This window comes from Emydura macquarii, unplaced genomic scaffold (assembly GCF_026122565.2).
Source record: "Emydura macquarii macquarii isolate MOO-44397 ecotype Brisbane River unplaced genomic scaffold, CSIRO-AGI_Emac_v2 contig_2994, whole genome shotgun sequence".
Classification (NCBI taxonomy): domain Eukaryota; kingdom Metazoa; phylum Chordata; order Testudines; family Chelidae; genus Emydura; species Emydura macquarii.
In genome coordinates, this window is record NW_027133131.1 from 3,962,609 (window position 1) to 3,978,572 (window position 15,964).

Below are 15,964 nucleotides of genomic sequence, written 5' to 3' on the forward strand. Positions count from 1 at the left end.
GCTGGCTGTGGTGAAGCTCAAATCCTCTCCAGCCCCAGAGAGAGCTCACCACCCAACGTTGCTGCCGGGGCATTGGCTTTTGGGGAGTTCACTACCATTCCTGTTGCGGCAACTCCAAGCAGGAGGTGCTGTAGGGAGCGGGGCAGGAATACTGGCTGCGGGGTGGCTCAGGCCTCTCCCAGCAGCTGTGTAGGCAGTTCCACCTCTCCCAGCGTGAACCTAGGGGAACAGCAGAGGCAGTGAAACACTAACACACATAGGGACAAAGTCTCTGCTGATGTAACCCCACTGAAGTCAATTAGGCCCATAGTCTGGAATTTCTGCCATCCAAATGTTCTTTCTTTCTTTCTTTCTTTCTTTCTTTCTTCTATCCATCCACCCACCCACTTAATCTTTCAACGTCTACTATATCCTGCCTGAATATAGAATAGAGGCTGCAGCATTGTCACATATATTTTCACACTGCAGTGACATGCATCACAACACCCCAGCCTACACTCCAGCCTGAACCCACCACTTTGGCCCAATCTGTAACAATTGGGGATCAGGAGCAGACCTTCCTGGTGGGGCAGATCACCCCAGAATCTGCTGACTGTGGAGTTCTTGTACCTTCCTCTGAAGGAACGGAGAAGGACTATTGGATTATATGAACCCTGGGACGGATCCAGTCTGGCAGTTCCCATGCTGCAGAAGGTTAACAGACCCAGACTCCTGCCGGCCAAAGAGGGATAGAAGGAAGCAAATTGCAGGCTCAATGCTAACCATGCCAGCAGCCTCCTTCCATCTATAGCAGAAGGAGGATCCATGTCAGTCATTTCTCAGTCTTTTCCATACCTGTCTAGTGTTGGGAAAAGATTCCAAATGAGGTTCGTTTACCCTGCACCAGATAGAAAAGAGATCCACGCAGGTAGTTGGGCAGTCTCCAAGTTTTATTTCTGCAGAGGTCAGACACTTCCCAGCAAGTGGTCAGTGTGAGACCCCGAAGGCATGCTCTTTTGCATATTTATACAAACACAGACAAAGAAATTATATATGCATAAATTCTTAATGCTTAATGCTTATAGGTACATTCAAATTATCCCTATTACTATTGGCCTACTTCTTCTAAAGGTATTCATAACAAAAAACATGCTAACAAAAGATTTCAGCTTATCTCTCTGGGCTGCTGGGTCTCTCTCAAGGCTATATAACTAGTTAAAACCAGTTGAGGCTATCTCCTTGCTTCTTCTAGGAACACTGTCTCTGACCCTGGTACAAAACAAGCACTGTAAGAACAGAAAAGGAGAGGGCTGGCAATCTCTACAAAATAGCAGAACACTAAAAAGAACTAAAATGGAGTAACTGTGGTCAAGCAAACAATTATTTTCTTTCACTAGCCAGGAACCCCACTATCTAGCCATATAGGAGGTGCAGGGTAATCTCGACACCCTGATGCCTGTTGGCCTGACCCTAGCACCCATGCTTCAGCTGCATACCCCTGTTGAACTTGTAATTGTTTCTCTCCTTCCGTCCATTTGGGGGGATCTAATTAGAAATGTGACTTTTGCAGCTATTACAACACCACGTCGGTTCTCTTGTGCCTGGGGATCACGGCCTTGGTGTGTCTTTCCGTCACCCTCTTCAGCTTCCAGACTAAGGTGAGACGAACCCAGCCTGTTGGGTATGGGGCAGGGGAAAGGTGCTGGGTGGGGGTATAGGTGGGGTGTGCCGGATGCTGGGTGGGGGTATAGGTGGGGTGTGCAGGGTGGGGTGTGCTGGGTGCTGGATGGGGGTATAGGCGGGGTGTGCTGGGTGCTGGATGCGAGTATAGATGGGGTGTGCTGGGTGGGAGCATAGGTGGGCTAGTGACTGCCAGGGCGATACGTGCGATGCTGGGTCCGTGCCTGAGCAGGGGGCGTGAAGAAGCCAGCACCTTGGCATCGACTCCTGCCCTGTCAGCACCTTGCGCCCAGCCCGCGCACCGAGCCAGTGAGACTGACGGGCCCCTTTACCTCCGCAGTTTGACTTCACCTCCTGCCAGGGCGTCCTCTTCGTCATGCTCATGGTGCTGCTCATCAGCGGGATCCTCCTGGCTGTCCTCCTCCCCTTCCAGTATGTAAGTGGCCTCTTCTCTCGGGAATCCAGGCAGCCCCGGGGTCCCTGTTCTGCAGAAATCCAGTGAAGAAGTTCTTGCTCTTCCGGGTCAGACAGGGATGGCCTGTGATGCCAATCGCAAAGCAGCCTGATTCCTGGTTGGGAGGGGCAACCTCTCCTATTTGTAAACTCCCCCCCCCCACACACACACACACACACACACACACACACACACACACTTTTGGCCACTTCCTTGCCTTTCCAAACACGGGGCTCAACTCATGCTTGGAGTGATTTGGAGGTAACTCCCCCTGGAGTCAACAGGGCAGGTTCTGATCTCAGTTACAGCCGTGTCAAGCCACTGGCATGGCTCTGGATGGATACCAGCATTATCAGGGTTCGGGGCTACTCCGTGGATATGTGTGTGATCTGAGCAGCGGTGCCTCTGGAACGAGTAAACATTTCCCTGTGTCTCTATGTAAAAGAAAAAACGGACACAACTCAGACATCAAGAATGGTAACATTCAAAAACCAGTAGGAGAGCACTTCAATCTCCCTGGACACTCAGTAACAGACTTGAAAAGTTGCCACACTTCCACAAAACAACTTCAAAACCAAACTCCAGCACAAAACCGCAGAGCTGGAACTCGTATGCAAATTTGACACTGTCAGACTAGGTCTGAACAGAGACTGGGAGCAGCTCGCCCACTACAAAAAATAACGTTCCCTCTTTTGGCATTCACATCTTCTCAGCAACTGTTGTGAATGGGCCTCATCCACCCTGATTGAATTAACCTCCTTAACACTCGCCTTCCTCACTGGGATGTAACTCACCCATCCTTGCGTGTGTCTATCTACCTCCCTAACTGAAGTTTCCACTTCATGCATCTGACCAAGTGGCTTTCTGCCCACGAAAGCTTATGCCCAAATACATTCGTTAGTCTTTAAGGTGCCACAGAACTCTCGTTGCTTTGCTAAAAATAGACTGAACACGGCTACCCCTCTGGAACTCTATTTCCCTATAGCTGCCCATAAGTGGATGTGTCCCTATAGCTACTCATAGATGCCTATAAGTGGGTATTTCTGTATAGGTACCGTACGTGGTTATGTTCCCATCGATGCCCATACGTAGGTGAGAAGTGTGGGGCATCTGGACACAGGGAAGCTAGACCAACAAAGGGACAACCTGTGGTGATAAATAGAGAGTCTCGGTGAGCCGGAACCCACAGCCGCTTGCCCCTTTGTCAGCATTCTCCAGCCTCTGTAGAGTTTCCACCACAGAGAAGCGGAAGCAGACCCAAAGGCTTGGAGATTGGGGGAGCCATCACAATCAATCCTGTTAATCATCGTACAGCCGGGAAGAGCGCACAGCTGAGCCCCCAAATCTCCCATGTCTCAGAAACAGCAGCCAAGCGCGGCGAAGGCCAAGGGGACTAGCAAGGGCATCCTATCAGGGAACAGCTGGGGGTAAAAAATTCCAGCTCCTGACTCTGAAAAGGACTGGGGAAAGAATTGCTGAGTCACATGGCCGTTGGTGTTGCTGGTTGGTTCAAACCATTTAGGTGTAAGTTTGGAAGCTCTTTGGGGCAGGGCCTATCTTATTGTTCTGTGTTTGTACAGCGCCTAGCACCATGGTGTCCTGGTCCATGACTGGGGCTCCTAAGTGCAACTGAAATGCATGTAACCATAATGATAATGATTATTAACTCCCAGCCCTGCAGCGCCTGTTTCTCATCCCACAGGATCTGAGTAACATCTGCCGAACTCCATGGAGTGACGCTGGATTTACACCGGTGTCACTGAGTAGTAGGATGTTTGGCCCAACAACTTGATCTGCTTATGGGGGGGAAAAAATGCCGCCCCCGCCTTGCTACTTCAGCATTGAATAAACAGCCAGGCCTTTTAAATCCAGGATCTGAATATCAGCTTAGCGATTGTTTTCAGAACAGCTAAAGTGCTTGCAGAGATAAGGCCAGGAAATTGCCAGCAGTTTGTCAAATATAATCTCCTTGCCCTCAATGGGGATTCCCAGGCTGATGTATGCACCACTGAAGAAACTGATAGACACGCCAAGTACTCTTGGGCAAGTGTGATTTATTGTATCTATCCCCATCCAGGAGGCAGCGATGCAGCCTTGTAGAGTATGTAGTAGACTAGGTCTCAGGAGAGCTGGGTTCTGTTCCTGCTGCTGGGTGACCTCGGGCAAGTTGCTTCCCTGTTGAGTTCCTCAGTTTCCCCATCTGCAAAATGGGGATAATGATCCTGATCTCCATTGTAAAATGCTTTGAAAACTACAGCTGAGAAGAAGTGGAGTATTATTACACATCTAGTTTTCTAATCTAGTCCCATACACATCTATCTAGCTAATTTTCCTTCCTTGCACTGAACCAGATTATGTCCTAGGGATTTTGGGGAGTGGCTTCTTAGAATACCTGGAGATTCAGGTCTCCCCCTACACCCCTAAACCCTCTGAGCTGAATAAAGCTCCATTCCCTTAGGTGTGAATGTCAGATGTCAAAGAGGAACTATTCTGCCCATTGAATGGACTAAGTAGAAATGGCCCCAGTGCAGAATTTCAGACCAATGTTTAAAGATGGTCAGTAGAGCTGGGATTATGCTTTAAATCCATATAAAAAACTAACCCCACTGAAGGGCATCAAGACAGGGATTTTCAAAGTAGCTTGCAAGCCTTGAATATCAATGGGATTTAGGTGCCTAACTCCCTTAGGGCATGCCTACACTGCAGTTAAATAGGTGGTCGCAGCATATCTGAACTAGCTTTAATCTAGCGAGGGTGAGAACCAATAGCCATGAAGCTGTGGCAGCCTGGACTTTCAGGATGGGTGAGCCGAGTAATACACACAGTCCCAGCCGGGCTTGTACAGACTGCACTGAACCGCATGCAGCCCAGGTTTCACTGGTACCCAAGCTAGCTAGATTCCAGTTAGTTTGGGCATGTTTGCATATGTTGCAATCATTCCTCTGACTGCAGGGCAGACATATCCTAAAGCATCTTTGGCAATCCCAACTCCTGTGCTCAGCATCCCTTTTGGATCATGCCAGGCTACCCCCTTCATTCAGCCTAAACCTCTGTCCTTCATGCATTTTCTGGGAGTCCCACTGAGCCTAGATTGACCCTGGAGTGACCGATAACAAGATCTGGTCCAATCGGCTAGATCAATTGATTGAATTAAAGGATTTGTTCCTTCCTTGGAGGTTGTGGGTGTGTCTATATTGACGGCAGCCCGGTTGGTGCCGCCGATCGATGCTGCAGGATCGACTGACCCGCTCCATCGATTCGGAAGTCAATGCTGCTAATCCACCCCTGCAAAAAGAGTAATGCTGCATCCGTGTTTCCCGTCGGCACAGCATCGTGGGGACGCCGCGGTAGGTAGCAGTTAGGAAGTTGACCCGTTGACTGCCACCGAATTTCACCAGCAGTGTAGACCAATCCTGGGTTGTCTGAAAATGATGATCTTTGCCCTGGGGTCACATAGTGGCAAAGAAAGGAAAGGGATGGGGGGCGGGGGTCCTAACTCCCATTCTCCTGCTCTAATGACTGCACCATATTCTCCTCCCAGAGCTGGGAAGTGAACTCAGGAGTCCTGGCTCATTGTCAGTTGATCTAACCAGTACATGGCCAGGCCCCTCTTAAAACAGGGAATAGAACCCAGGAGTCCTGATGTCCAGTCAGCTGCTCTAATCTCTGCACTACACTTTTCTCCCCATACTGGGAGCAGAACCCAGGAATCCAGACGCCCAGTCAGTGGCTCTAACCCTTGCACTTCATTCCCTTCCCAAAGCAGGGAATAGACCTCAGGAATCCTGGCTACTTATCAGTGGGTTTGAATGAAATCAGCAATATCCGGGGACCACATGTGTGTGGCCATCTCTTTGTGGATTATTTTCACCCTCACTCACCTCTCCCCACTTTGCCACCTTCACCCCAGTTTCCATCTGCTTCCCCTTTGTCATGTCTTTTTCCACTCCAGCGGAAGCTTTTGGCGCTCAACCCTGTTCACGTGCAGTGTTTGCTGTTCCCGACCGACATCCTGCTAGGGTTGGCAAATGACCATGATTGATTGCAATGGGGGAGGCCGGAATCCCAGCCTTTGGCGTCTTGTTCTCCATCAAGGAGCTTTTATTTTGCAATTCTTCATCTCTGAGAGCTCGACAGATGGTGGGAAATGTTGACAAAGGGGAACGTTGCCCAGAGTCTTGCAGCTTCGGTCCACAGTTGTTTACCTGTATCCGTCTGGGCCCTCGCTACTGTCCCAACGTTCCCCAAGCAGTTGGGCATATTCCTCTAGGCTGAGGACAGCTGCGTTCATCTCTGATCGCAGCTGCTTTAAGCAGCCATCAGCATTGATCTCTCCTCAGATAAACGTCTCGCCCGGCTTCTGAATGGACCCTGTTCTTTCCTGAAGGTCAAGGTGTGTGGGGACAGCCCTGGGCTCTTTAAGTGTCTTAGCTCATGGCTGAGGACACGTAGATACTAAAGCCAACGTTTTCCCAAGGGACGTCTGATGCAGGGGTGTCTCGATGTGTGACGCCATGGGTCTGACATTCAGGATGGCTGAGCGTTTGCTGGGCCAGGGGAAGTCAACGGCAGCCGTGCCTGCGTGGCACCCTCTGAAAGCAAGCCCTGGGCACCCGAAATATGCTCTGTGTGGTCACTTCCACACAGGTGTGTGTGAGCATGCTGCTCCAAAAGGGCTTATGTCCCTGGGTCAGGTGCTCAGAAGGCAGTGTGGTCTAGTGGCTAGTGTACTGGCTTTCGGATACAGGAGACCTAGATTCTATTCCCAACTCCGCCACTGCCCTGCTGGGATGCTCTGGGCAAGTCACGTCGCCTCTCTGTGCCCTACCCACTGGACCGCGCTGCTTTCTCTAAACGGTGTCCTCCCTGTCGGGAGTCGAGCCCTTGCTGCTTGGGTTTGCCCCGGAAGCTGACCAGCGTATTTGTCTGTTGCCTTTAGGTGCCGTGGCTCCACGCGATATACGCCGTGCTGGGTGCGATTGTCTTTACTTTGGTAAGTGGTGCCAAATCCCAAGGAATGGGAATCTGCAGCTCAGCAGGATAAATACCTGTCTCTTGATAGACAAGACGAGCACGGGGAAGGGGTGGTGGCGGTGGTCGGAGGGGCTGTATTGAACGTAACCGGGTCGTGTTTCGGACTTTCCCTTCAGGAGAGCTTCACGTCCACACGTGGATGACCTATAGCAATTCTGGTGATCATCTCGGCTTAGTCCCTAGCGTGCGTGTGTCCTTCTCACAACATCAGGGCAGAGTCTGTCCTGGCGGGCAGCCCTGGTCTAAGGCCAGCCTCAGTATGGAATAGCAGAGGGCGCCCCAGGGTGCGAGGTGCCTCAGCAGAGCTGGGAGAGGAGATCAGGATGGAGGTGCTTTGGCAGAGATGTGTGCGTCTCTGGGGTCGAGGTGGGGCCGCTGGGCTGAAACCGGCCAGGACTGAGGTTGAAGCTGCAGAGGGCACAGGGGGCTGCAGGCTGGGATTGAGGGGCACCAGCAGAGCTGTGCCTGCAGGGAGGGAGGGAGCTGGGATCTGGGGCCCTGGATTCTCTGCAGCATCCAGAGCTGGAGAGAGAGAAAACCTAGGAAGCACTGGGGGAAGGGACAGTTCAAGTCAAGACCGGGGACATCTGAGGTCTGTCCTGTATTTTGCAAATACAGTGTTGGCAACCCTAGGCCCCTGAAATCCTGCCTGCAGCCCCAAGGAGGGGGCAGTGACAAGGGGCATTGCCAGAGAGATGGGCGTGGGCAGCCTGAGACTAGAGCATGTGTGTGTGACCTGGGGCAGGATTGAAACGACTTGGCAGAGCCCTGTGTAGAATTAAGGACTGAGGTATCAGCTGGGGGGGCTGCCATAGCTGGGTGGGGTCCCACACAGAACTCTGTGCCCCATCCCCCACTCCTGAGGCCCCTACACTTTGGGGTCAAAAGCACTTGCTTCATTACCCCAAGTGCAGAACAAAGGGCGGGCCCGTATCTGTGGGAGCTTCCAGGCAGCTTAACGTGCAGGTGTTTTTCCAGAGCTCCTTTTAGCAGAATCACATTTGCCATTCAGAAACCGGGAAGCATCCACCAAAGGAGCATGTGGGGGCCCCCCTCGGATGGGGGGTGAGGAGGACAGCTGCCTTGGGGCGAGGCGATGCCCGCGGGGCATGTTGTGAATAACAACAGCAGTTGAGCAATTTCTTTAATAGCTCATAAAGTCAGTTCTGGAGAGCTCAGATGTTTCAGCCCTGATTTACGATTGCCCTGTAAAATGGGCGTAGAATTAAAAGGTTTATAGACCTGGCTCGTAAATGTATACAGCAGCGGTTCTCAACCCTTTTACCATTGTGGGGCGCCCGTGCAGCTCTCTGTGTTATGTGAGCCGCATCCGCACAATATATACACTCCCTGCATGGCCCTGAGGATGTCATATGGGCTGCCGCTGCGTGCTGACTGGGCCACAAGCGGGCCGCGGGTTGAGAACCACTGGTCTATAGTCAGATCCTCCACTGCTGATGCCAATGGAGCTGGCCTATATGGTCAATTATGAATTATTTCTGTCACAGTAGCACATAGGAAACCCAGATCCCATTGCGCTGGGCATTGCACATTCACACAGGCCGCCCCGAAGAGCAGAGTCCAACCAGAGAAGGCGCAGGGACTTGGCGGAGGTCACATAGAAGGTTACCAGACAAGACAGACACAAGGCGGTAGAGGGAATCGGAGGCTCAGAGACTAGCCCAGACTCACGCAGGTCAGCAGCAGAGCCAGCAATACAGTTCAGGTCCCCTGATTCCCAGTCTGCTAGACCGGGCTCCCGCTCTGGGCCGGTTGGCAAAGTCACCAGTTACCGCGCCGGGAGGGGACAGATATAATTCTTTATCGCTTTAGCGTGACTGCCCCTGGAATGCTGCGCTGGGTTCGGTACAGCACGTTACCAGACAGGTATTGCTCAAGTGGAGGAAATGCAGAGAAAAGCAACAGATATGATCCCGGGATCGGGGGAAGGGCCTCGCAAGGAACAATCAGGAGAACACAGTGACCCTGATGCTTTCGGTCACTCCCATCTGCTGCTGGTACCAGGCTCTAGCCAGGCGTGTTCGCACCGGGGTGGCACTCAGGCAAGGAGCTTTTGCTGAGCCGGGACTGGCACCAGCTTAGCCTGGAAATTAAGGTTGGGTTGCCATCACCCATCCCAGAGAGAATCCTCCCTCCTTATCCTCGGCTGGAATTGAATTGTCCAGGGCTAGGGGCAGGGCTGGAGTGAAGCAAGTTCGGGTCACCGTTGTGATCCTGCCTCCATGAGGAGGAGCTGAGTCATTAACACACAGCACATCATTCCTCTTGCGTCTCCCATCACGGGAATAATTCAATGCACTGAGAGATAACGGGGTGGTAGCTTGGCCAAATCTCCTTTTGGAGCGTAGCAATATCTATCCATCCCTGCACATCCATCTGTTTATCCCTATACATAGCCATCTAGACAGTCATTCAGCAGGCAAGTCAGGACTAGAATCCAGGTCTCCTGAGTACCAGTCCCCTGCTTTGCCCACTGGACCACGCTGCCTCACCATAATACAGTTTTTCAGTGTTGTCGTGGGGTGTTAAACAGCAGTTGAGTTCTACCAAGAAGCAGCTGCATTTTGATAATGGGTATAATTAAGCACTTCATGTAGCTGTTGATTGGGATGCTTTGGAGGGCGAAAGGGACCTGTGCCAAGCGTGGGATGTCATTGCCTGATCCTCTTTGCATATCTGTTTTTCCGCTCTCTCCTCCCAGTTCCTGGCGTTTGACACGCAGCTGCTGATGGGGAACCGCCGGTACTCACTGAGCCCGGAGGAATACATCTTCGGAGCCCTCAATATTTACCTGGACATCGTCTACATCTTCTCCTTCTTCCTCCAGCTCTTCGGCTCCAGCCGGGAGTGAGCGCAGTGAGGAAGCTTCTGTCCTCACCCGGCAAAACAGAAAAATGTAAAAAAAAAAAAAAAAAAAAGAGAGAGAGAGAGAGAGGGAGAAAAATAGCCAACCTTTTGGGCCCCCTTGCCAGCTCCATTCCATCAAGTGAGCAACCCCCCCGGGTTCCTTCTGCAGCTTGTACATATGCTGTTAACCCTTTGTGACCCAGAAAGCAAACCGGGGTGGAAACGCTATGCTTCCTCCCACCCCCGGCAATCAAACCAGAGCAGGGGCAGTATTGCCAGTGGGGCAGCCGTCCCGGCATCTTCCGTTTGCAAAGGTCACTAGGGTTCCCCGCCTGGCTCCGGCACATTGCTGCATGTATGCGCGTTACCGGGTAGGCTGCTGAGATGCAAAGCCCGGCCGTGAAAGGGAAAAGTCGGGGGCTGGGGTTTTGCTAGGGTCCTGGCAGGAGAACCAGCCATGGCTGCAGCTGAACAAAAGAAGGGAGAAGGTTAGGCTTCCAGGACTGCATCGATATCCACCTTCCCTCCTCTCCCGCCTCCATTCATAATCTGGGCCACGGGATTTCAGCAGAGACACAGTCCAGAAGTGAACGGCACCTCTTGGCAGTCATCTACTCGGTGTCATAAGAGCGGCTATCCTTCAGGGGCAGCCCCCTAAGACACTCCCCACCCCCAGCACCCTCCAGAACCATGCCAGGCCTTCCTGCGTCTCCTTTACAGCAGAGCACAAAGCTGAGGACATGCTTTCCCCCTGCAATGCCTCCCAGGCCAGTTTGATCACTGATGTAGGACTCACCTGCCCAGCCAATTGCCCCAGGGAATGAGCCGATTGGCGCTGTCTAAAGTATGGGCCCCAGGCGGGATTGCAAAGAGGAGTCAAGGGGTCATGGTAAGCACCCTGCCCTAAATGGGGAGGAGGGGTCCCAGCTAGATCCTGGCAAGATGGGAGACAGATCCTGGGGTCCCGAGATGGAAAAGGTTGAGATGCACCAGCCTATGCAAAGCCAGGGTCCCTGTATCTATGGAGAAGATGGCGGGATTGAACAAAGACCCTAGAGACTCGTAAGGTCTCTGATGCCTTTACTAAAAAAATAACTAGCGTGTCCTACAATGCTGGCTTAGATCACTAGATGCTCCACAGTTCCATGTAGCGGGTTCATCGCCGTCACGAGTGCTGCTGTATTGCTTGGCCAGCATCCCTAGCTTGGAAGGGCAGAGAGGTGTCTGCACCACACACTGGTGGCACTGTACCTATGTCCCCTGTGCATGCTCCCCGGCCTGCAGATTGAACAGGGGGTGCTGGATAGGGCGTCTTTCTAACCACTGGGGAGTGTCACATTATGAATACCGTTGAACAAGATTCCCTAACACCCCTCCTCCTTCTGAGGCCAGTCTGAGCTGCTGAAACTACGGAGCTCATAGACACGGATGTCATGTGAGCCCTGAGTCACCCAAGGACGGGGTGCCAGCGGCAGGCACCATAAACCTGGATCTCCATGCAGTTGCCAGGCCTGCGATGTGCGAGCTGGCATGAAGTGCGCAGAGCCGTGTGTTTCTCGTCCTGCTCTGTGCTGGGGAGAAGATGTTTCGACACCCCTCCAGAAGGCACTTGGTACTCAAAGAACAACAGCTGTCGCCAGGGAAGCAGATCAGATCAGCATGGACAGAACCAAACGAAGGAGGACCTGTGCCTCAAATACTGACACTCCTGGTTAAAAAAGTCCATTCCGTCAGTGAGAATAACGTTGCAGAGGAACCGATGGAGGGGTATCCTGCCCCATTATGGCACCTTCCTGGGAACCCAATGCAGTGTTGAAGAAGGCAACCGAATGCTATCCCAAGGGAGTCCCCAGGAGATGCATCATTTAATGAGGGCTACTGAGGTGGCATGCCGAGAAACAATTTGGAACAGAGAACCTGCCAGGTCTTCGCACCTTCGGGCCAGGTTGTAGGACCCTGCAAAAAAGATGCAGAGCTGTCCTGCTGACTCATCCCGGCAGCCAGATCAGGTTAATGCTATTAGGTCCAACCCAGGATATAAAGAGGCTATTTTAGTGTCTCCCTGAGACAGGAAGCACTAGGGTGAGGGCAGAGGAGGTCCTTCAGGGAGCAGTTGTAGAAGCAGCAAAACTCAGGAGCAAGCTCTGGCGAGACGTTTATATTTGTTGTTGTTGAACTTAACAGTAGAGGGAATCTTAGGAAAAAGTAAGTTCGGGCTCTAGCCTGGGTGTGCGAGGAGAAAAGGGGGGATGCCCCCACTGCTGGCACAGAATGGCACCTTGAGAAATGCCCACTTTACTTACAAAGAACTAGGCGGATGGATGACTGAGTAATACTCACGCTGCCGTCCGGGTGGCTCTTTGAGGACTATCCAAGAACTACCCAGGGGCCCTGTCTCTCAGGCCTGGTCGACAGTGGCTGTGGATTTCAGCGGCAGTCAACGAGAGATACCCAAGCTACGTACAGTAACTTGCGTATTTCCCGTTGACTTCCTAACATCTACTTACCACAGCATCTCCCCTGCGCTGCGCCGACGGGAAATGCCCTCCCGTCGACGCAGCACCACGCTACTTGCCGGGGTGGATTTATGGAGTCGACTTCTGGGTTCGACTGAGCGAGTCTTTACTGCCACTCAATCGGACCCGCAAAATTGATCCTGCACTGCCGGCTGTGCTGCTGGCTGTGTAGACATAGCCTCACAGATCTATCCTGAGCACATGCTGTGAAACGCCAGGTGGTGAAAGCAGCCCCTTTGCTATTCAACTATTCCAGCAATGGCCTCTACCATTTGCACCCTCGTTTTCAGCTCCCCTGCGCTCCAAGCTGCAACACCTTTGGATGCTTCGGAGTGCACCGGTATCTTTCCATCTTCGCCCTGTTAATATTCCCCATTTGGAAATCAGACGGCTAATTTGCCATAGGGCCCCAGGCGGAAATAAGATAAGAGGCATTTAACTCTTATTTAAAAGGCGATCCTTCCCCTTGATAGGGCCCTTTATCTGCAATCTCCCTGGGAAGGCCAGAGCATGTGCGTCAGTGGGTTGCCTCCAGCAATTCCAACCCGCTAGAGGGGGGGGACCTGTGCCAAGCTCTCGGTACGGTACATTCCTTCTCTGTTGCTGTCCTGCTCCACCTGTGTGCACACGCCTTCCGCACATGCCTCGGCCCCACGCTGAGCCAAGCAGAGGAAAGTTACTGCACACAGAGTGAAAGTGTTGCAGAAAGCAAGACTGCCTCATGCTCCTTTACTGCCCCTCTTCTGATCCCCTGCGTTCAGAGCTAATCCTGCTAATAATGCTGATAATAACGGAGGTGGAATCTCCGTCCTTAGAGGTTTTTAAGGCCCGGCTTGACAAAGCCCTGGCTGGGATGATTTTGTTGGGGTTGGACCTCCTGAAGTTCCTTCCAACCCTAATCTTCTTTTGTACATGTTTGTGACACAATACAGGCCCTCAGACACCAGGGGGATGCTTGTCTGTCCGCAGAAGGCCCTATCTAGATTGTCTTAGCGCTTCCCAGGGCAGCCCCTCTGAACGTCACAGCGACAACAGGGCGAGTTGATGGCATTATTCTGGATTTACACCAGTGACGACAGAGAACAGGATTTGGCCTGTCTGGATGTTGTGTCGACACTCCAATCAGAGTTAGGATTGCGGCGCGGGTAGGCTGGCTCGAATCTAGCTAGCACGGTTAAAAATAGCAGTGAAGACACGGCATCATGGATCCAGGCATGTTCTAGCAGTGTGAATACATATCCTGGGTTCCAGTGGGGCTTGTACAACCCATGCTGCTGTGTCTTTACTGCTGTTTTTAGTCGTACTAGGTAGTTTAGGATATGCCTACCTAAGCTGCCATCATGCGTCTGATTACATTAGAGACTCATGCTAGGTCAGGATCCCAAGAGATCTGCTAGGAGGAAGTGGCGACCATTTACTCGAGTTACACGTCTTGGTCATAATAATTAGCACTTAACGTCTTCAAAGCCGTTTACAAACCCAGGCCAAAATGATCAGCAGTGGCTAGTGAGTTCTATTATTATTATTATTTATTTGCGTTGCAGTAGCCCCTCGAGTCCTACTCACAGATCAGGACCCCGTTGCTTTCGTGGCAGGTTAAGATGCGAGGAGTTTGATTCCCTTGCATTCTTGGGAGATCAAAATAGCAGAAGAGAGAAAGTGCTGGCTGCAGAAACTTTCCAAGCTGGGACCCAGCTCACCATGGACCTGCTTCACGAATCTTCACTGACACCGATGCAAAGTGGGCACAAAACTTAGGTCTAAATGAGGACACATGGCTCAGGTTAGCAGAGAAGCAGGCCTGAATGCTACCAGGTGAAAAGAGATTGCTAGGTTCAGACTGGTCCCAGCACAATTTGCTTCCCGACATATTTACCCTGCCTGCCTCCTTGAGAATTAGTTCTTACAAAAGACAACCCCTAATTCAGAGATGAATTTCCTTATGAAATTCCTGTGGCCTGTAGGGGAAGGAATGCAAGAGAAGCTGCAGGCCAAAGTCAATAGACTGTTCTATAGTGTAGCAAATCCACGATCACATCGTTTCTTCCCAGATGTTGCTGCGCTGCACGCGGTGGCTATTTAGAACTTCACGGCAACAGTAGGGCTCCAGGTCCAAACTTTGGACCTGGCTCCAGGTCCAAACTTTGCCCCCTTGCTCTACAATCGGCTGATCCAGATGCCAGGTGCACTTTGGGAGAAGTCCACCTCTGGATCCCAACTTGTCCACTTGGCCCTCTCTCTTCTTCAGTGTGGAGTGATGCATCTTTCACTAGCAATGCCTGAGTTGCTGGTACTGCCCCCAGGCCTCCTGCTTTCCAGTGGAAAACATCTGCATGGCACCTGCTATTCTTTCCTCAAGGCAAATCGATTAAAACAAAATAGCTTGCTGCCCCTTTGTGTTTCTTGGTGGAATTGCAGGGCTTCCCATCCTTGCATATCCCGTCAGTTCTCTTTGTTGCTGTCCCGGCTGCTGTTTAGCCTCCGTCGGTTGCAGCTGATCCAGCTATCCAAGCAAGGGCTCGCTCCCACTCTCCGTTGAAGCTAGCTGCAAAAGTCCCAGGTGCTGAAATACAACAGTGATGAGGAATGCATAAACACCGAGAGAGACGGACGTCTCTGTTGGTTCCAGTGACGCAGGATAGGGACCCTAAGGGAGAAACATCAGAGGGGAAGAGCTGGGGTTTTCTCTAGGTGACACTGGGTGATGCAGGATTGTTTCTCCCCATCCATACGGATACCCTTGGTCTGTACTTGTTCTCTATCCTAAACATCCCAGCTCCACATGTGACCAGCGCCCTCCTCCCTCCATCCATTCCTTTGATTTCGGTGTAAATAAAATTTTGTATTTTCTCTGGACATTGCTAATAAATTGTTGCAAAACAAAACTGGGAGGATCCTTGGTTTTCTTTCTGGTGGGGGCTAGGGTTGGGGGAAGGCTGGTTGCACAGCAGAATCCACTAAGGAAGGCTTGGACGATGCGGGTTTTTTGTTAAGATCAGAAAGGACCTTTTAGATCATCGGTTCATAGATTCTCAAGCCACCAGGAACCCCTGTGATCATCTAGTCTCACCTCTCACTGTCTGCCTCTGTTCAACTCCTCTGCAGACAGAAGACGGAGGTTTGAGAGGGAGGGGACAGCCAAGTTCGGATAGCTTTCTTTGCAGTCCAGTTGCTTTCAAACAAACAAACAAACAAAAGGATCCTGCTTCGTCAGATGCATCTGACAAAGTGGGTTTCTGCCCACGAAAGCTTATGCCCAAATAAAGTGTTAGTCTTTAAGGTGCCACAGAACTCTCGTTGCTTTGCTGAAAACAAACTAACATGGCTACCCCTCTGGAACTCGTCAGTAAGGATCCTGAATCCCTTGGGATTTTTCCTGAGTAGCTTTTGCTGGAGGGTATCTTAGGGCCGAATGCCCAGAAGAGAAATTGCG

General features: G+C 51.6%; 1 protein-coding gene across 1 annotated transcript in view; it reads left to right on the top strand.

Moving 5' to 3' along the window:
• FAIM2 (Fas apoptotic inhibitory molecule 2) overlaps positions 1-15,416 on the top strand; it is a 34,161-nt gene extending 18,745 nt beyond the window's left edge. The window contains exons 9-12 of the mRNA XM_067529641.1: positions 1,550-1,637; positions 2,000-2,095; positions 7,053-7,106; positions 9,870-15,416. Coding sequence (XP_067385742.1) covers positions 1,550-1,637; positions 2,000-2,095; positions 7,053-7,106; positions 9,870-10,019 — 388 coding nt within the window. The 3' untranslated portion in view covers positions 10,020-15,416. The remainder of the gene's footprint in view (positions 1-1,549; positions 1,638-1,999; positions 2,096-7,052; positions 7,107-9,869) is intronic.
• The last annotated feature ends 548 nt before the right edge of the window (positions 15,417-15,964 follow it).